Raw genomic sequence first — 22065 nt, forward strand, 5'->3', positions numbered from 1 at the left:
ACATAAACTGATTAAAAACAGTGAGACACCCTTGTGTTCTCTACATTCTTTTAACATTGCTGTTCACTTCTGTTTCAGCTAAAGCTACTTGGAAGATCCAGACAGACCAGCGACCGCACAGCAGAACTCAGAGCATTTACTACCTGTACAGCTGAAGGAGCTGCCAGATGGAAATACTTCTAGCTGAACACTGCTTGTTCACTGGAGTTCAAAATCTCCTGTTCCCCATCTCTCCTTTGTTGGTTCTTCAGAAATAAAATCACAGGTTCAGTTTATCTCAGATCACCAGAAGAAGACACAACAGTTAACCCACAAACACTTGCCCTTCTCAATTCAAGATGCACTCACAGTAATAGCCTGACTTCAGTCCAAGACTGACCCTTAAGGCTTTCAAGAGTCCAAAACCAAAAACTCTTCAGCAGTCTTCAACAGCATAGCTGGATAAAACTCACCACCCTGACGCCTGAGGTTCCCTTGCAACTCAACACATGTGCACCCCCTCCCATAGCAGAACCTCTCCCTCTCCACTGGGATTTAAATTAAATCATACACACAGAGTCTTAAGGAATTATTTTACTATGACAAAATGTAATAAAAGCATTGGAAGTTCACAAAAAGTTAAAAAAAAATAATTTAAATATGTCCCAGACTGTGTGCACAATACTTTTGTTACAAAATCAATTGCTCAAGTTATTTCTATTAACAAGTATTTCAATGGTTTGGAAGGACTGTGCGCTCTGCAATACTCATCTCTGGATTACAATGAAAGCCACCACCAAAGACATCTGCCTTGCTTGAAAACATTTTGGGGCTTTCTAAAGAAAGTAAAGTAAAAATAGGGGTTTTTTAAAAAAAATGTCATTGAGAGTACTACTCCTAACATTATTTCAAGTCTCATTCACTCAAGGAAGCACTTACTAGGTGGCACTACGGTAAGTAGAGGCAGAGGTAAGCCGTTAGAGCAGCTCATCACACGATGCCATCCCAAATCCTCAGTATTTTTACAGAGCCCAACTTCAGTGCAAGTACTAGCATGTTTCTAAAAATGCACCTCAACTCAAAGACACGAGTATATTTAGAGATTTTACACGGCCGTTGCGTAGAAGGATAGACATTTCCCCTACACGCAGGCTTCAGAAAAGCCCTTTTCAAAGATTAGCAAAGTTCGCCACTGTATTTATCACTGGAAGATCTTTTATCGCGCTGATCCTTTGCAAAAATACCAGCATACTGTCATGCCAACTTTCACTTCTGTTAGTTACTGCGATGGACAGAAGGCGTATGTTCATCTATCAAGCAGACTGTTATGTTGAAAGTGCTCTTTTTCTGAAAACTAGCTTGGTTACTTGTATTACGCTTACCATACTGATCACAATTGTGCTTTGTGACTATGTTACGCTAGTTCAGTGTACAAAGTGACTCCTTTGCTGCGCTGCACTAAATGACGCAAAGGCGGTGATGGTGATACTCTGAAGTGCAGCAACGTTTTAAGAAAACACTGCTTCGTTCCTCTCTTTCTCCCTAGCCTTAATACATTTAACAAATACCAGAGACAAAAAAAAAGTCAGTGCTGATTTTGTCTCAAAAAGCTTTCAAGTTTTAAAGCTTCACGAAAAAAAAAAAAAAAAGTTCCGCGCAATTTATCTTTATCTTTCCAGGACTACGCCAGGCACTTTCAAATCCAAAGATTCAAAGGAAGTGTCAAGAGGACGACTTTGCCCTTTAATACAAAAATCCTCACAGATCTGTACCACTCTTAACAACTCCAGTCCTCAAAGACAATGCAAGTGTTTCTTTGACAGGCACTTAAATGAGTAGTTCCACCAAAAAAGGCAGTCCTCATCCCTCCTCCCGGCCTGTTCCTGGCTATTCACTGTGTCAGCACAAACTCTTGTGTGACTGCCTGACAGACTGGATCAAGGAACTGATCAACTGTAAACATGCTTTTGCTGTTGCTGAGTTTTTTCAAGATTGCACCTCCCAGCCACGTGGGAAACAACAAACGGCTGGGTTTTTTGGGGGGTTGTTTATTTGTTTTGGCAGCAGTGTGCTCACTGCAACCTTCCAACATGCCCAGCTCACCCAATTTCAGTGGGATTAGTACCCACGCTGACACCGAGGCTGAACAACACTGAGCACTCGAGGGGAAAAAAAAAACCTAAGTGACATCATGACTTGAAATTTTAAACTTCATTAAAACATTGTTCACCGTTCTGTGGAGAACAATTCACACCTGCAGAACAGCATAAAAAGGAGAATTCTGCTGGGAAAGCATTTCAGGACAAGAACGAGCACAAGGAAAGAAATACCTGTAGTTTTGAGACGGTAAAGCTCAGGGACAGGAAAACACGTGAGTCACCAGATACCTGCCCAACACAGATGTACTAGGGACCTCCAGCCTCTCGTTAAATAAAGTGTTTAGATCTATTCTTGTGTGTGGGAAAAACGAGGAGGATAAGAACGACCTTCCGCCTCTTATCTCTGAATCACTCCCTGCCCTAGGGAGAGGTTTCTGATGTTCCCCTTCTGCTGAGGCTGTAATCCACAAAACCGTTCCTGCAAAGAAGGACAGACGTACAGGCTTAGAAACAATCACTCCTTTTTTAATCAGGGCAAGAGGAAACAAACCTGAGCTCAAATACCAGGTAGCCTCCTTAGCAGCAGAAAGAAATTGCATTACGGTGTGAAAGATGCCTTTAATTTTAACACCCCCCCGCAAAAAACAACAAAAAAAAAAAGGAATACAGACACTTAACTTTTTGACTGTTCCAAGCCGAACTTGGGGAGAATGGAGACCAGTACCCCAGACTGATATTCTAAATAGGAACATGTCATCATACTCCTTAATACTTCAGATTTCTTTCTAGCTCTGCTTTCTAGTATCTGAACAGCTGTGGATTTGGCCATGTTATCCATTCTTGATGATTAACACCACAAAGACCTAAGATATTGGGGTGCAGCACGGAAAAAAAGTAAAACCAACGTTTATTTCAGGTCACTTCCTAGAATACACCATTATACTCCTGACACTTGAGGATTCAGATGAAATACAGCAGAGGAACAACACCTGCACATCAAACACCAGTAATTTGAATTTGTCAAAAACTGCTTTGGGTAACGCAAACAAAATCATCCTAATTGCAACATTCAGCCTAAAAGAAAATCCTGGAAGCACAAACAAATACAGATTAAAGACAGGCTTGGTTTCGGGGCTGATTTTTGCCTGGCATACAACTATTACCTAGTGTGAAAATAAGGAGACACAACAGCGAGGTAATATCTCCACACCGTTGTAGCTCTTCAGATAGTCAGGAGCTTCAGATTGCATATAGGGGGGGAAATGTAGCTGAAAAACATCTGGAATACTAAGATAACCTCTCTGAGTACCAATTAACAAAGTCTACTAACTGCTTAGTGAAAACAGAGAGGAAATGGTGCCCTTCACTGGTCAAGCATGTTGGTTGTTTTTTTTTTTTCCAAACTTTCCTGTTGACACCGCACAAGGACTGCACAGAGGTCACCAGAACTCACACACTGAACACCAAGACATATTTACATTCACCGGTAAGGCCAACCACATGTTAAGGAAGACTTTTTTCTCCCCTAAGTAAACGTGTCAGTGAAACGACCTTACCCAAAGCATTAGCTAGCATTAATTCCTTCCCCATCCACACCATTAGTATTCTTTCTTGAAACATCCCAAGTTACTGACCTGACAAAAAGTCCCACACAGGTACAGAAGCTCTACAGATACAGCACACCTTCAAGATGTTATTTCAACTTAAGTCACCTAAAATGCCATACCATCAGGAAATCTGAAGCACATAATTTAAAAAAAAAAAAAAAAAAAAAAAAAAAAAGATCAAGTCTCCCAAGGCAGCCACAGATTCTGCTCAAATGGCCTAAAAGACTAGTATCAAGTCTGTGTAATTTTTTTTTTAAGACAAAGCTAAAAGGACTTGTTTCTTTAACCTCAGAAACAAAGTCTTCTTACTTATCTTGGATCTGCAGCAGTGATCTTTCAGTTTCTAAATTCAATTTCCAAATCAGCTATATCCTAAATAAGCACCAATGGTTTTGGTTTTTTAAACACAGAGAAAAAAACCAAACATACATAATCCCTTTTGCCTTCAAAGTTCCCAGATGAGGAAATTCTCTCAGCAACATCTCTTCCAGAGGCATCATTCTCCTTAAAGAACTAAATTACTAGCTTAAAAAATGGGGTGTTTGGCTCCAGCTTGCACACATGAATTATGTTTATAAGGACATTTCCTGGAGAAATAGCTGAGGAAGTAAACAAATTCACAAGGCGTCACCAGTACCTAACTCCACCTTCTGCAGTGGTCGTTTTATGCAGGGGGCTTCTTTTTAAATCCAGGTGTTCACTCATAACTTCAATTACATAGTGTAGACAGGAAAAAAAAAAATCTTTAAGACTTTTTTTTTTTTTTTAAATATGTCCTAGGTCTAACCAGACACCGTTTATCAGCTCTGCATACCTAGACTCTTTGCCATGCACACGAAGACACTACTTCATCTTTGCTCACCACCTCTGGCAGTTAACAGTGCACTCCATCTCCTCACTAGCAGATGAATTCCAGCCACGTAACTCCCTTAGATAAAGGGGCATATGGTAGTCAGCATCTATAGGGTGACGCCAGCAAGGACTGAAAGGTGGTTAGCAGGGAATGGCGAAGCCAGCCAAATCGTTATTCCAGTTTTCCAAACTGATTTTGCTGGAACCTCGTCTAAGGAACAATGAGGAACATTTTTGGCTAATGCTACAGCAGACATCACTACTATGACACTTGGTTGTGGGATTCACCTACAAACAGCCCTGCCAGCCTTGTTCTCTCAGGGACTTTTGAGAAACACCCTTTACTCACTTCCAGACAATCTCCAGTTCTACACATCTTCAGAGACAACTGACAGAAGCTAACTCTTGACAGTCATTACATCATACTTACCATATCCCTCACGCAAGATAAAACAAAAATCTCACTCATAGCGAAATATTTTCTCCACGAATGGGCTTTGTGCTGAGAGTACGTAACGGACAGGTGAGAACTGACGTTTCCTAAGTGTGATGATAAAGTTCTTGAGGTGGAAAAGAAGTCTGCCACAGACCCTGTTGTGCCTCACCTGCTTTTTCAGTCATGCCAGTTCAACTGATCAAGGTAACTACTGTTGTACCTAGCTCTACATTGTACTAACTATACTGATGAGGAAAAGGCTAAAATCTCCTCAGGTCTTACGTAAGTTTAGTTTTTTTCCTGAGGGATTTCAAAATTATTTATTCCTCTGAAGGGAAGAAACAAAACAGTGCAGGTGAAAAACTGCCAAAGTGGGCAGCGCTTTCAAGTACACCTAACACTACTGATGATTCTGCTTAGGAAAGCCAATTTGCACATCATATAAGAATCCAGTAACTAACTATACCAGCCAGAAAAAAAAGAATGAAACAACAGAAAGAAACACACACAAACCCAAGAGTGATCTACATCTAACCATCACAAGACCTTTCGCTCAAGGAGAAAACCGAACTTAAGAATTCCTGCAATGGATATGATATTAGGAAAGACAATTACAAACTTCACTGCCAGCAGTAAACATCCTCTAAGTTTAAAGACTTGAAATAAGCTTGTAAACAGTTTTTATTATACAATTAAACCTTTCTGTGTTCATTAACAGAAGTTCTAATGCACTCTGGACACCATATTTTTAAGTAGCAACTTGCTACCAAGACTTGGCTCAGTTTTTGCACTATTTCACTGTTTATTGAAGACAAATATTTAACAGAACCAGCACATACAAAAACACTTTCAAGAAACCTGCATATTTACATTTTTCATCTAAGCCTGCTCAGAAAACCAGCTAAACCATGTTTTGACAACAAAAAAAAAAGAGCAAAAAATAAAGTTCCCAAACAATAACAATGTTCCCAAGCTTCACCTTGTGTCAGCTTTCATTCCTCTAACCTGCTCCCTCACTCTGCTTTTTTTTTTTTTTTTACTCACATCCTGAAAATCATTATTCTAAGAAGCTCGTACGAGAGACCTTTGACTTGACCTAAGGCCCACAAATTTGAGGGGCAATTTTCTTCTTATTTGTTTCACGTATCAATAAGAAGCCATGCTAAATCGAGGACGGAAGGTACACCGTACGAGGCCCCACTAAAAATTGAAAGCAGCTCCCCATTAGGGATGCAATGAATAGACTGGTCCAAGAAGATCGTTTTCTTCCACGACACTCCTCACACAATTCTGACGGAGAACAGTGATGGACCTTCATCTCACCCTTAAACATCTAACATGTCAACCGACTAAATTTTCCGTATCTGTCATTGCACTTCTCCAATTTTTGCCTCAACGCACGCTCCCTGTGAGCTATCACGTCACCTGATCAAAGTGGCACTGCAGTCCTTAACAATACAGCTCCTGAAACAGCTCAGGAGACTACCTCCATGCAAACTGAACAACCCTGCCTGTCGTATGTGATCGTTCATAAACCAAGGCCAGAATTCTGCCAGGAGGCATGCAAGCTCACCTCCCCCAGCCTGTCACTTCTACTGCCATTGTTCTCGTACCTGAAGATCCCTCTTTCTGTGTATTGAAGTGAGCTGCCATTTTTTTATTTAACTGTTGGTTAGGGAAAAGGCAATTTGCCACTTACAAACAATACCAGGCTGCATTACCTAGTACCTTGGCTTTTTAGCAATCAGTAATTTGCTGCATTTTCAAAAAGCAACCTTGGAGGTTGCCATGAACACTGCAGTAGGAGCTCATTAAGCTGTTGGTATGAAGTTTCAATTTAACTTCTCCCAAATCTCTATCCAGTACCTACGCTTCCACACTGAGATCTAACACAGTTTAGAAACAGACCACGATAAAGACATCCGGTTACTACTTTTTAGTCCATTCCATCAGCTCAGCAACAAGTGAGCCAAACAATGTCTTCCCACTGATGGGGTTTTGTGACTTAGCATCTGCCAGGTTTCCAATTGTAACTCCTCTGACTTGTTGCTGCTGCACTCCTGATTTTTAGAAGCTGTCTTGTTAGTAGTCAAATCTAGGAGTACTTCACTTCAGAAATTAGAGAAGTCTTAATGTATGGGAAGGGCAAAAAATAGCCTAAGACAAATTGTCTTAATTTTATGGAGATGATGAACTGACTAGCACCATCTTATGCAGTGTTTTCACAATAGTTTCCACTGACAGCAAAACCATAAACTTACATTTCTTTGTGTTTTCCATTTTATGTGCCTTCTAGACTGCCAGTGGGCAGAACACCACAACCAAATGGCTGCAAGCCACGCAAGCTATGCACATCTCAAGTAAGTTTGGACACACACACAAAAAAAATTATACTCCAAATAAAAATCCCATGGTAGAAACAAACTTTTTTTTTTTTTTTTAAAGCGTCTAAAAGCCAAAATCAAACATCAGGTTGCTTTCAGACAAGGAAAACTCCCTTTCGCCAAGAAGACTCAAAACACACTTCCTCCCCAGGAGCTGCTGGGAACTACTTTGAAGTTAGGTCCTTCGCTCCATTAATCAGGCCATCCTCAGGTTCGCACTCCTAAAAACTGTGATTTCAGCTGTGCATATTCTACAAGCTGTATCATTTCATCCTGATGTCAGTGGGAGGAAGACCAGAACAGGTTTTTGCAAGCAACCTGAATGATCAAGAAAAACAATTACTATAAATGAAGTTGATATATGACAACGTATACTATCCTGAACTTAATAAACTCAGTATTATCAACTTGTTTATCCTCACTTACTCTCACTTAATATTTAATCCCAGATCACCCAGACTGGAAAAGCCTTCACCTATTATGAATAAGATGAAAACGTCAGGGAAGCTTCCAGATGCCACAACCGCCTTGCTAGCTATCGCTACCTAGAGCACGTGTTCTTCTGTCAAAGTAGAGTGAAGCGTTCTTCTGCTACCTCATGATAGTTTCATGATCACTTGCTTTTTCATTTCTCTGCAGGTCTCAAAGCATATTAAATGGGCACCTATGGCTATGTAACGCACCGCGTGCAAGCCAAGGCTCACCTCACCTAAGACTACGTATATTCCTTGGTCATCTGCCTTTCGCGTCACACCACACCATCTGAAACCTGTAAGGAGCCGTTCAGAAGAACGGCTACGGACCACGAAATAAATTTGCTTATGATTTTGCCACTAAGTTTCACTTCACACAAATTCTGTGGAAGGTTGCCACCACATACAACCGACCTCAGTGCTTAATTACCACCTGATACATCTGCTAAGTCATTGAGCGGCCTTCATCCCTCCACCACACACCACCACAGCAAAACCCAGCCGGCTCTATCCGTAGGACTGCAAGATGGCACAGTGCAGCACGTAACCGCGGCTGCCCATCTTCCAGATTTTTACACCTCGAAAACATCTCCCTGCATGAAGATGCTCACTTTCCTAAAAACAAACGCTACAGAAACAAAACGCCAGGCATAATTGCTCGTTAATCGAGAAATGCTCACCGTGTGCAATTTATCTCACAGAAGTTGGATAAAATGCTTCTTGTACCAACTCTTGCAGAAATAAAATGCAGAGTGCTCCTTATTCATAGAAAAACCGATCACCATCTCAGCTCTGTCCTTCCTTAAACGTATCAGACTCTTCCTTCCTGCTCATGTTAATTTCTAACACAAAAGTAGATATACCGCTTAAAAGCCAAACCGCTTCGAAAAAAAGTTTGAAGAAAAGCTTACAAACTTCAACTGGACTTTTTGAGGACACTATTCAAAAGAAGCAGAAGCGAACACTGAGCTTAGAAGATTACAGAATCAAAACTACTCAGCAAAGCAACTCTGCGTGGCTACATATGCAAATAAGAGAAGGGCCTCAAGTCTTGCTTGGCCTTTTCCAGCAATACCTACCTGCAAAACCTAACATTAAATGAGAGCAAGTTAATAAAGCTTCTTTGTGGTTGCTTCAGCATCACATGGAAATGGTGGCTGCTGTCAGGTTTGGAGAAGGCGGCGGACGAGAGCAAAACGCCCGGGGCTCCGAGGCAGCCTTCGCTTTAGCTGCTTGATTCGCCTGCTTTTCTTCAAGACCATCTACTCCCATGACGGGGGGCGCAAACAGCTTTCTAGTGGCGCACCCCAAGCTCCGGCCTGTCTCCAGAGCCTCAGCCCGGGGCGTACCACCCTTAGGCTCTCCCGCTCCCATCCGAACTACCCCACGGCACGCGTGGACACGAAACAGGGGCGTCGAGGGGCACCTGCGAGGTTTCCTGGGCCTTGCCCCGCAGCAGCGCCTGGCCAAATCCACACGTGCCCAGACCCAAAGGCGCAGGCCGCCGCCCCCAGAGAGCCTCTGACCCCCGGGACACCCCCCCCCCCCTTCGTGGGAGGGGCTGGGCGGGCACCGGCGGCTCCCCCGAGGCGGGGGGGAGGCCGTGGGGAGGGGGCCCCCGCCAGGCCCGGCTGGGCCGCGCCGCCCCGGCCTCCCCGCCGCCCCGGTCCCGCCCCGCCACGAGGCCGCCGGCGGGCGGCGCGGTGCTGCCCCCTTCCTGCCTCTGCGGCACGGCACGGCACGGCACGGCCCGGCCCGGCGGGAGGCGGCGGAGGCGGAATTATGAAACCGGATCAGTAGGGCAAACCCTCCGCCGCCGGGGCCTCCCCTCCCCGGCCATCGCCCCCCCCCCCCTCCGGGACCCGTCCCCGCGCCCCCCCCCCACCCGGGATTCCCCATCCCCGCGGTACCTCGGACACCTCCTCTTCTTCCTCTTCCTCCTCGTCTTCCTCCTCTTCCTCCTCCTCCTCCTCGCTGCCGTTGTTGCTGCTCTCGCTGCCGCCGCCGCCGCTCTCGCTGCTGCTGGCCGGCCGGCCCGCCCTCCCGCTCCGCTTCGCCTTGGCTTTTTTCTTCAGCAGGAGGTCGCACACCCGCACCAGACCCCGCGGGGCCGCCGCCGCCCCGGGCGGGCAGGACGGCGGCGAGGTGGTGCCGGTACCGCCGTTCAGCCCCTCCGGGGGACCGGGCCCCGCCGTGGGGCTCCCGGCCTCGCCGCCGTCACCGCCTCCCTCGGCCGCCGCCGCCGCCGCAGCCGCCGCCGCAGCCACCGCCGCGCCGGCCGCCTTCTCCATGGCCGCCGGTGAGGAGGGAGGAGGAGGAGGCACCGGGGGCCGCCGCTGTCTCGGTCACCTCTAGCGCCGGCGCCGCGCCACCTCTCGCGATACTTGCCGCCGCCTTCAGCAGCAGCGGCGGGCGCCGCTCTCCCCCACCGCCGCCGCCCCACGCCCCCCCTTCTCCTCCCGTCCCCTCTCCTCTCCTCTCCTCTCTCTCCGCCGCCGCCGCCGCCTGGCTCCCCCGCCCCGGCCCCGCGCTGCCCGCCCCGCCCCTCCCCGCGCCCGCAGCGGCCTCCCGGCGGCAGCCCCTTCCCTGCGCGTGCCTCGGTCACCGCCCCGGCGCCGGAAGCGGCGCAGACGTCATCACCCGCCGCGGCGGCGCCGCTTCCCTCCTCTTCCCGCCTCCGCCCGCGGCGGGAATGGCGGACACGGCCCCCCCCCCCCCCTCCTCCGCGGCACAGACCCCGGCCTTCCCGCCCCGCCGGGCTCCGGTGGGGAGCGGGCAGGCCGCTGGCGTTGGGCCGCTTCGTCAAAGGCCGGGAGAGGGGTAAGGCAGGGCCTTGTGGAGCGGTACCGGCCCCCGGCGGGGTGCTGGTGCGTGTTTGTGTGGGTGCGGGCGGGCACAATACGCCATCAGCCTCCCCGGGACGCGGCCAGCACGGCTGGGGCCTGAGCTCAGCGCCGCCCTGAAGCCACAGGAAAGAGATTTCCAGTTAGAAGCCACGTCCTCTTGTGCGGTGTGTACTGGGCATTCGAAGGGAACCTCCTAAGCCCTGTTTTAGAACAAAGCTGGGGGAGTATCACTAGAAAAGTAAAAAAAAAATCAAGATGCCTGTGCCATTTGGGCCATGCACTTAAATGACATCCTTCAGCCGTGCCACTGCGTCCTGTTTCCGCCCTCAGCCCACCTGCCCTGGACTTTCATCCCTAACACGGACTTGGGACATCAGTACTCAACTGGTGTTCTTTTTTTTTTTTTCTTTTTTTCTTTTGTCTGGAAAAACCTTGTAACCTTCATTGATGTAGGTCAGGTTGTGCAGTAACAGAAGTCTTGAGGCAGTTAAGCAGTCAATACACCCTCATGTTGAAGGAATGGGCTTTTTTTAATTTTTTTTTTTTAGATGTAGTGGAAATCAACAAAGAAAATGTTTTTAACCGCAGAAACACATGATCATAAAAAGTAGTAATGGCTCTAAATGCGCTCCTACACAACAGGTGCTTTGGAATTGGCGTTTCAAGCCTATAGTGTCTATTCCAGTTATGTTTTACAGAAATGCAGAGAGTTTGTCGTTAGCTGAGCACTTTAAGTGTTGTCTTTTGTTTTGTTTGGATCGTGTTGGAAAGCACCAGTCACGGCTGCAGCACTTCTGAAATGAAACATGGCTTTAAAAAAAAATTCTCAGAGAACTAGAGCTAATGATGGAAGCAAGTCCGCAGTTTCCCCCCAAATCTTCATGTTCCTTACACCCCACCAAAACCTGCCTCTGTTCCCTGTCTCTATATGTTGTTAATAAAAGGACTGCATTAGTGGTAACAGCACCGCCATTAAGTTACAACATTATTTCAGAGTCATCCAGCTGTAGCTGTACTTCTTAACCTCCAGTCTTCAGGTACAAGGTCAAAACTGAGGAAGACGTTTAGAAATACCTCTGTAGCTGACAGTTTGATGTGATCCGGGAGGAATAAACGCAACGTTCCAGCCACCTGCCTACTCCTTCCCGGTACGGCTGCAGAAAAACCTCCAAAACTGAAGAGTGCAGATGCGTGACAGCAGATCAGTGAGAATAATGCTTTTATCCTCCTGTGCCAAATGTGTTGAGTTTTACTGATTTATATTGAGGTACAAGCACAAATTAAGCATTTGTTACTTGTTGTAATCACAACAAGCAGAAAAGGGAATTCTAAGTGAATATAGGTAACCTCAGCCTTACCACCTGACAGTCGTGGTGCGCGTGTGAAAAGGATGTCACTTTTTTCAAGGGATACGCCTGGAAAAGTGACCTGGTCTTCATCATTTGATCCGAGGGAGGACTGACTTCCTTAAACAAAACACGTCTTAGATTTCTTTGGCTGCACAAGCAGCCCTGCAGAGGAACTGACTGCCCGAATGCGCTAAATTCGCCCACCTGCATTCAGGAAGGGCGGTTGTGGGACTGGATTTTACCCTTTGAGCTGTTCACCAGGAGTTGCCCTCTCAGTCCCTTCCTGGTGCAGCGTAAGGCAGGGAAGTGGCACCGAAGGATCGGTCTGCTGCTGAGCTGAGCTACGCCAAGCAGGGTTACAAATCTGCATTTTAATACTGGGCTACAACATTTGCACGTTACTTCTAGTATCCATTTAAGTTGTTAGGCTTGGAACGGGTCTTTCAGGCCCTGCAGTCCAGTTTCCTGCTAATGAAAGCAACAGTATTATTTTATCACTCTGCGGTGTTCTCGAGCCCTGAATCAGATGGAGGGGCTCGAAAACACTTCTGTTGGCACAGGCAGCATGACCTGTCGGAGACTATTTGTTCCGTTTCCTTTGTGATGGTGATCTGTGTTCTGATCCAAGAGTTGCTCCTTCTAATCTGGCAGCACAGAGCAAGTCCTTTTCCTCCATTTTTATAACCTGCAGTTTATACCTGCTCTCCCTACAGGTGTAAAAAAAGCACCTGTGGTCTTCAGAGAAGCCCAGCGTTAGATTCATTGGGCCCTAATGGGCCCTAAGCAGGGAAATAATAAATTTCCTTTTGGGAGCTTGTGAGGTTGGTTAACTTTGGGCGTCGGGTTTTGTTGCTAGCATAAAGCTGCAGGAAATCTTGAGAAGAATAATATTTCTTCATTATCCCTTTCATCTGTGACTTCTACTTCAGTGTTTATTAAATAAATTCCCTTCCGATTATTGATCACTCCACCGATCGCTCGCTACGAACCGTGGGAAAACCTGGGGTCTGAATCCCATGAGTGCTTTCAGGAACGGCCTCGTGCGTGCCACATTCTTTAAGAAGTCCTGTGGGACAACTCAGCAGTTTAAACCTGTCCGGTGGTGTGATTCTCTGTATGGATCTGCTTTCAGTTTCATTTCTAACTGCTGGAAGCTGTATGACCATCAAAGTCAGGAAGCAGGGATATTGAGTTTTGTTTGCGAGTATAACTAACACAGGAACTGAAAAGAGTTATTGCTGGTTTGAGTTTTAGTAACTGCCCCAACACACACACATGTGTGTAACACGCATATTTTCATACCCAGTAAGCCTGACTTTTGCCTCCGCCCACCCTTCTGCCGTGATTTGACACAGGCACCCTCTTCCCCCTGGTTCGTACACGTGTCAGCCAGTTCAGCCCACCTGTGTTCTGTGTGGTGCCATCCAGCAGGCCTAAGCACACTCTGTCCACTCTCAGCTCTTAATTTCTTTGTTATTTTTGTCAGCCTAGGAGCTCCTGAATGACGACCAGAATTTCTGAAATTATCAGTTGAGGGCTGGAGACAAGAAAGGGCGAATGAAGGTGTCTTATTCTAGATGTGCAAAGATTAGGTAAGCTAGCTTTTAACTTTGATAACTTTCATTGTAAATGCACTGAAATGGCGCTTCTGAATCGCTGAAACAATTTTCTGTTTGGGAAGGGCTGAATCTGTTTCCTCTCTGTATTAGTTTTTGTGAAAACTTGGATTTTTAACCCAAACTCAGGACTGCTACAACTGCCACAAAGCTACCTTTTCCCATTGGCTCCCTCTAGCCTATTTCAGTATCAGTTTTCTCTTTTTGTGAATACAACTGCTTCAGCTGAATGCTGTCAGCCTAAAACCACACCCCTCTTGTTTTTGTCTCTTCGTGCGGAGATCGAACATGTCTAGTTGTAGTATTATGTCAGAGTAGGAGGAACATGGGAGGAGCACAGAAGTTATACATCTCCAGATGAGCTGATTATCCAAATGAGCTATGAAATTAATCCAAAAACCAAATCGTGCCATTCTCACTGATTACAGGATGAGTGAATTCATTGGATGTCTTTGAAGCATACAGTTTTGTAGTTGTTGCAGCCACTGTATGTGCTGCAATATTTTTATTAATATCATTCTGGGAATTGTGAACTCCAAATTGTTGTGTTCCTTCAACACACATACCAAAAGGACTGGCTCACTGAACCTGCTTGGTGCGTGGCCTTGTGTAAAAAAAAAAACAGAAGACTCATCTAAAAGGGGAAACAAGATAAACTAAAATTAGACCATCGTTAATTATTATGAACAAAGAATAAAATTGAAGTTGTTCAGCAATTACATAGCTACCAAGTCAACGGGAGAAAGAAGGAAAGGAGCAGAAATGTCTCCACGTTCAGAGAAGTACTGTTTTCTGTGATAAATATGATTTGCCTAAAGCACTCAGTTTTAATACCTGTAAATTACACCTGGAAAAGAATGATTAAAATTTGGTTTTATGCAGCAATGGCATTTACTTTAAATTACATTTTAAAATATCTGTATTTTTCCATTACAGCAAGTTTCCTGTGAGGACATCAATTGGTGTGGCCTTGTGAGTAAAGAAAGTAAAGAAAATCCGGGCAGATTCAGAACTTACCAAGAGCGGTGCTAGTCTGGAAGAACTACTTAAGAGTTACAGCAGCCCTGTTCATCGAGGGACAGCACCCCTCTGCGTGCGGAAGGTAAAGCACTTACATGAATGCTAAGACTCAAATACACCCAACGTGAAGGCCCTTTCAGGGATGACTTCTGGCTCCGTTTGGTGTGGTAAGCCAAGTGGTTTTGCTGTTTGTTACGCTTATCCACATCAGTGTCAGTTTGAAGTACACTTGGAGTCGGTTTAGGTAGTCTAGTGGGACTTATTCACTGGGGCTTCTGGTGTGTTTTTGCGGGACAGCACTCCCAAGTTTGGCGTACACTTTTTTCCTCTTCCTGTGCAGAGGCATGCACGATAGCATAACAGTAGGCTAGCTAGTTGTGGCTGTGCTAGCCTAGTTTTTTCAGAAAATCTGGCAAGCGTTAGAACTCCAATAACGGCACAAGAATAAATAGTGATATGTAATACACCACTACTATTTTGGGGCTGGCAATTCAGAGTTCTACTTAGAGATACAAGCCTTGGAAACAGTCTTCCTGCAAGAGTAGTGCAAGTAAAGGACTACCATTTAAGATGGCACTTGAGAAATTCGTGTATGGTGCAGGTGATACAATGGTTGACTCTGGCAGAAGACTGGCCTGACACGCTGATGGCCGCAGACAGACGTCAGGCAGGCATCCTAAGCCTGATGAGGCAAAGGGAGGCAATACCTTGCGTGTTAAAATTAAGGTTTTGATGTAATTTTTGTACTTTGTATTTTTCACAATGAGATTTACAAACTAGTCACTATTTTATACCCTTCTCTATAGTCCCAGTACTGCCTAACATATAGCAGTATTTTGAGCTTGAAATTCTAAGGGGGTGATTAGCTAACAATTAACCTAACGTGTTAAGCTAGAAAGACATGTATTTTGTAATATATTTAGTACTTTGGGAGTCTGCGTCTTATTTAAGAAACGGCTTAAGCACTTGGAATCCTAAAACTTGTTAGTACTCTGAGAGACTTACATTTTTGCAAGCATAAATGATGGTTGAAAGTAGGTTTCAGGTTCCTAATTTGCTTCACATGTTTTCAAAATGTTTAGCCTTTGTGACTATAAAATTGAAAAATACCAATGGCAAATTGAAGCGAGTAGCATCTGGATGAGATTTTGGTTTTCTTTCTGATTCTCTTCAAGTGCTGTAGCAGATAAAAATAAAATAGAACCAAAAGAAATTGTAAGATAGAGAGTTGTTGTTCTGTATTTTATGTATAATGGATCTGTAATCCAAAACTGAATGAGACCCTCTCAATCCGACACCACCTGTATTTGAATATCAAAGTTTACTTGTCAGAGTAATGTTTTGTTGTTTGGGCTTGGTTTATTACTGACTTTTAAGGTAGCATCATCTGTGGACTACACAAGAATCAGCTACGAGGTTAAACATTTCTTACATTTTATGTTTTGCTCGAGTCCTGCCAGTCCAGAATGATAATTCCTATAGTAACCACTTTTAAAGTAAACAATTGATTAGTTCTGAAGTTAGTCCTTGAAATTACTTCTCTTTGTGCAGCTCTGGAGATCTTAATGCAAGCGGCCTTCTGCTGGTATGCAGAACAACAAGGTTCAAGCTGTTGCTTTTCTATCTTCCTATAAAGGGTGCCTAGAAAATGTTTATGCTACCAGGCTGCTTCATCTCTGGTCAAGAAAGGGAATGAGAATCTGTGTAAGACTTTGTATGGTCTTGGTTTCAGTGAAGGCAATGTAAGAAATTTCTTTGATGTCTCAAAAGGGTATGAAAAGATGTAGAAAAAATTTTTTTTTTTTTTGCAGAGTTTGAATGATTACTAGAAAAACTGTCTAAAAGCCCTCAATCGTTTAAAATTACCTACTCCAGCAGGATCCTGTGGAGCCTCTGTTTTTCAAAGCAGACCCTTCCCTACCTTGTTTAGTTGTGTGCTATTCTACTTATTGGCTCATGTTATTTGCCATTTTGCCTTCGCTTCAATGCATTTCCTTTCAACAGCTGTATGTTGTTGATTCCTCGTCTCCTATTTCAGGGGGAGGCCGGGATGCAGTTTTTTAAAAAAAGGGGGGAAGATCGATCTTTCTGTTATTTCACTTTGACACAGTAGATGGAGCTAGAAGCTGGCAATCCATCTTCATCTGAAACTAGCCAGAATTATGAGCTGTGAATGACAAATTCTCACTCTTCCCAACATTCAGGAAATGAAATTTTACTAAAGCATTTGATTCTCAAACATATATGTCCTAATTTTTTTTTTTTTCCATTTAACGGTAAATATAAAGTGATTTTTTTCCATCATTTATTTCAGTGGGTTAAACGGGGGTTTTTTTCTTGTGTGACATTTACAATGCTGTTGACTTCAATGCAAGCTTATTACAAAGTTAGGTGCTGCCTTGAATAGCTTTGTGTTCCTGAATCGGTTTCTTTTTCAATAAGCATTTCATGTACGTGGGAGGAAAAATGCAGACGGAGTGAATTTTCATTTTGTCACCTGTCATTCTCTTATTTTCCCATTCATAAAGACGAATTCAGTTACATTTCTAAATGAGGAAGTACCACTAGACAGTACTTGGAAAGAGGGCTGCTGGAAGTCAAAATACACATTTACCTGTAGATCTCTGGTGAGCGAGCTTACAAGTGTGTTGCAAGGTAGATCTGGATCGTTTATTCTCATTTATGCATTTCGATGCACAGGCTCAGCCTAAAACCTCTGATTTTGTTTCTCAAGTGTGTGATTTTTCAGTTACACACTAGATACTGCTTTTCAATGCTTAACATCGTATTCCAGAAGTCAGTTTGAACACAAAATCACACTTTTGGCTTCAGACATGGCTTCAGTCTCTCCATGTTCAGCAAAGCTCCTTACATGCCACTTAAGTTCAGTGATATTTAAAACATCTGCTAGAGCCTCCTTGCATTCAGCAAAGCACTTAGATATAACTGGTGGGTACCCTAATTCCAAATCTTGCACGCCTCTTTGTTAGCTACTGACTGTTACTATCCGGAAAAGCTGTTCATAAATTTTGGAATGCTGTGCTTTATCAGTGTTGCCTAGTATCTTAAAGAGCTTTCCACATTCTATATTTCAAGTATCTTTTTGTAATTTAAAAAGACCCACGTAAAGACAACGAAAACATTTTTCAGTAGAAGTACTTCCAAAAGTCTTAGACAAATACTTTGTAATAACAGCACCAAATATATCGCACAAGTCAGGTTTTGTGTTTGTTATTAATCAAAACACTAGTTTGAGCTGATGTCCTTCTTATTTTTCTCATTATGCAATTTTCTAAGACTATCACTGGAATATCAGATGTGTTTTTTTGTGTGCTAGAATATTCTAAATAAGAATATTTAGAATATTTAGAATAGAATAGAATATTTAGAATATAAATTCTAAATATAAAATATAAATAAGAATATTTACCTGCCTCTGTGCACTGTCCTTCCCAAGCAGATACACCTGAGTTTTGTTGAACAGATTACATTAGAGGTAATCAGTTAAAATTGCTTGCTTAATGACTATTGTACTCTGAATTTTAACCTGTCATAGAATTATTTCCTATGTTCTGCTAGTTTCTTGTCCGGATCTGTATGTGCTGGTCAGAGAACTTGCAGCTTCACGGCAGCGCAGATAGATCCGTGTACTGTTAGCTTTGGGCTTTATTTTGGTTTTGGGTTCCGACAAATATGCATCCACTTTTAGCAGGCAGCCAGTGCAAAAATAATACTTCTTTTTGGCACGAGAAACTCATGCTAATCAATGCAATGCTTTTAAATTGTATGTCTTGTGATTTGATTCAACTGTTGGCAACCTAGGGGAGACTCTATTCCAAACTACACACGCTGCCACTCAGCCTCCAGCAACAACAGAGACGAAGGTCCAGTTCAGCTCCCGAAGGCCTCGTTCTTCCTCAACGGCACTCTGTAAAAGTGTTCTCCAAGCGTGGTCAGCAGCTTGCACCCGGGTGCTTAGTTGGCCCGGAATCAGTTTGATTGCCATGGATCAGATCCTTACACGGGCTCCTCTGGGGAAATGTGTCTTTTTAGGATACAGCTTTCGTACATAAAGTGAAAAAGCTCCGTGATGATACCTGGCTTAGCTGTTGTGTTAGGGAGCTGAAATTCAGAATGAGTACGTTGAAAAAACTCGGTTAGTGTAGTAGTGGTAACTTTTTTTATATGACATCTCCTATAAAGCATTTGAGTTTAGGGGCATTCACTATGACTCTTAGCTACTAATAGTTGTTATCATGAAGTGACAACTTTGCCAATGAAATTGTTGTGCCATCCATGCATTCAGAGAACTCTGAGCTTAAGACAGCAGTCTGAGCCCGCACTGCGGCTCTTTAAAACATTTTCAAAAAGGAAAAAGAAAATCTCACCTTCTGGCTGGAAGAAAGACCATTTAAGACAACAACTTCATAGCTGGATCCTTCACTTCTCCCCCCTCTTGCAACTGCATAGCGTATTTTTGTGGTTCAGATTGAGTTCATATTCCTTTTCTAACCAACATATGATCATTGCGTTCAGTGTTTTAATAAGGTTCAATGTCAGACAGCTTAGCTGTAAAAGAAACTGTGATGATTTAGAACTAAAAAAAGTCAAATGCTTTGCTGTACTGTGGTTTCTGCTCAGTGTTTGCCAAATATCTTGTGCTGCCTGTATTCCCCAGTGCCAAACAAGAGGAAGCTAAATGGTTTTGCTACCAGAGCGAATGGAGGAGATTTATGGATACTAATGATAGTTTCACGACACATTTTTCTACTTCTCTCATTTAAGGTATCCCTTAATCCCTTAGCGATGCCATTTTTTAACAGATGCTGTGATGACTGGGACATTAACTACCGTATATTTGTGTGCAGTGTGCGTCGTGCGTGTTCACGGAAACGGGCAGGCAAAAGCCGGGTGGTTTGTGAATCGTTGGCTCTGCAGAGCTATATAAAACAATACAGAGAAAGTAGGTGGTTCTTAGCTACACTGTAACTCAGATGGAGTAACAATATTTACATTTCTTCAAATCTTTTCCCTGAGGAGAAAAAGGATAAGATGGTGACATACTGAAGTGGTGTTTTATACTGAAGAACAGGCAACATTTCTTCAAGGAGCCTTATTCCGTCAGACTACGGCTAGTGCTCCCTGCACACCCAAAGAGCAGAATGCTGGCCCAGTAAGAAACGGGAGGTTGCACGGATGCACCATCTTGATGTATGTCATTGACATGTCATGCTCCCAACATCATCATCTGATGCTTGTTAAATATAACTATTTTGAGTAGCAAACATTTCTGCCAAGCTCTTAAATGAAGAAAATACAAACAGGCTCTCCCTCCTGACAACACTGCCGTTCTCAAGCACCTCAGGATTTCTCTGTTGGTACCATGCAGATCCTTTCTGCTGGGCAGTCCTGACCACAAATATTTGTGCTATAGACTGGTAAATCCTACAAAAGTTAAAGAGGAAGCAGATGCAAAGAGATGTAGTGAAGTAGAATTGGTCACACAGAACATTAATGGCAAAGCCAAGAATGAGACCTATCCATTGCAGATGCTTTTTGTCTCTCATTTTGTTCCTATGCTTCTACCTTTGACCATTTGCCGTAATAGATATCTTGCAGGGTTATTTCAGCAGTGTCAGTCTGATCATTTCTAGCCACCTGTAATATGCAATTATTAATTCAATGGGTTTTACTTAGAGCAGCCTGAATAAAAGAGGGAAGAAAGTACAACTGACAGAAAGCAAACTCTCATCCTGGCATAACAGCATGGCCTGACTGCTGCAGTACCTGTCAGATCGGCACAAACAATTGGTATCTTGATGTTTTAGATGTTGCTGAGACACTCTTATGTTTCGGCATCTTTCACCAGTGCAACAGAGTGTGGAGAAACACCTCACAAGCTTTTTGTCCTGGAATATTTAGTCACTAAATGGGAATAGTTTGTAGCAATGATGTTTCCGATGAACTGAAAGGAGAGCCCTTTCTTTGCCCGCAGGAACATGACGTTTCTCTCAGCGTGGAGGTGCACGGCTTCTCTGTGACAGAGAGCTGTGTTAACAGTAGGTGGCACGCTTCTCCTACCTGACAACTTTGGAAAGGCTTACTGCCTGTTAATCAAGGCTAGTTCTTACCAAATCCTGATACCTGTTTACTTCAGGAGTCTTAGTTGCTTTCCTTGCCAGAGCTCTCTCTTAGGAAAGGCTTAGGCTTGTACATAGGTTTTAGAATAATCTCAGTCTAACCTGACATAGATCTGCTTTTTACTGTCCATACTTTTGCCTTCTGCATTTATGCCAGAGCTCCTCCCAGCCTGGACTTTTCCCACAGCTCATTGCAACAGCCTTTTCATCTATTACCGCCGTTCCGTCTGCGCTAGTCTTCACCTGCAGTTTTGACTGGCTTGCTGGCCTCACATGCAGCAGGTTATTAAACCCATATTAATTCTTTGCCGTGGACGTTTCCTACTCTTCTGTTAACTAGACTAAAAATATTTGTATAATTCGGGGTGAATTAACTTCCTTAAAATATTGTAGAGAGTGTCTGGAGCCCATGTGAAAAGATCAAAGATATGATTGCTCCTGGCAGTTTTGTAAATTAAACCCCTACCTTCCAAAATCAAGGCCTAATCAAAAGCCTTTGGCATGAAGAACGGCATCCCACTTGTAATTGTACCCACTTGTGTAAAATAAACTGTTTGTGCACCATTCATGCTAACCAGTGGCTCAGCTGGAGATTTACCTTGCATACCTTGTTGGCTTCAATGGGGCTATACAGTGTGCACACAATTAAGTATACTTGTAATTACAGAATCATAGAATCGTTTAGGCTGGAAAAGACCCTTAAGATCATCGAGTTCAACCGTTAACCTAACACCGCCAGGTCCACCACTAAACCATATCCCTACTGCTCCACTACTTTCCTCAGCAGCCTGTTCAGCTGACTACCCTTTCAGTAAAGAAATTTTTCCTCATATCCAACCTAAACCTCCCCTGCAATGTTGTCCCATTGCTAGTTGCTTGGGAGAAGAGACCAGCACCCACCTTGCTCCAGCCTCCTTTCAGGTAGCTGTGGAGAGTGATGAGGTCTCCCCCAAGCTTCCTTTTCTCCAGACTAAACAACCCCAGTTCCCTCAGCCGCTCCTGCTAAGACTTGTGCTCCAGACCCCTCCCCAGCTTCATTGCCCTTTTCTGGACGTGCTCCAGCACCTCAATGTCTTTCTGGTAGTGAGGGGCCCAAAACTGAACAGGGTATTCTTACCTTTGAACATTCACTGGTATAAAGGCTTGCTTGCACGGACCTCATGCCTAGATAAAGATTTTGATTTTGACCTGACGTGAATGAATCTGTGATTTCAGATATTACTTTGCTCAAAAAAAAAAAAAAGTGTAATTATTGCTCAGTTAT

The 22065-nt window shown here is 43.9% G+C and overlaps 1 protein-coding gene and 1 long non-coding RNA gene across 5 annotated transcripts in view; one reads left to right on the top strand and one right to left on the bottom strand.

Moving 5' to 3' along the window:
- The window catches only part of ANKRD17 (ankyrin repeat domain 17), an 84580-nt gene extending 74395 nt beyond the window's left edge, over positions 1-10185 (bottom strand). For 3 of the 4 annotated variants that reach the window (XM_086746120.1, XM_086746119.1, XM_086746118.1), the window contains exon 1: positions 9741-10185. In XM_086746120.1, coding sequence (XP_086602246.1) covers positions 9741-10121 — 381 coding nt within the window. In that variant the 5' untranslated portion in view covers positions 10122-10185. Of the gene's footprint in view, positions 1-8909; positions 9188-9740 lie in introns of those variants that run through there. The other variant, XM_086746122.1, reaches the window with a different exon arrangement.
- A 3330-nt stretch (positions 10186-13515) lies between these two features.
- LOC147600777 (uncharacterized) lies at positions 13516-20481 on the top strand. The gene is made up of 3 exons (XR_015258368.1): positions 13516-13617; positions 14578-14743; positions 20361-20481. It is a non-coding gene; the product is annotated as an uncharacterized LOC147600777 (long non-coding RNA).
- The last annotated feature ends 1584 nt before the right edge of the window (positions 20482-22065 follow it).

The sequence above is a fragment of the Chlamydotis macqueenii genome, chromosome 4 (genome assembly GCF_036417535.1).
Source record: "Chlamydotis macqueenii isolate bChlMac1 chromosome 4, bChlMac1.mat, whole genome shotgun sequence".
Classification (NCBI taxonomy): Eukaryota; Metazoa; Chordata; class Aves; order Otidiformes; family Otididae; genus Chlamydotis; species Chlamydotis macqueenii.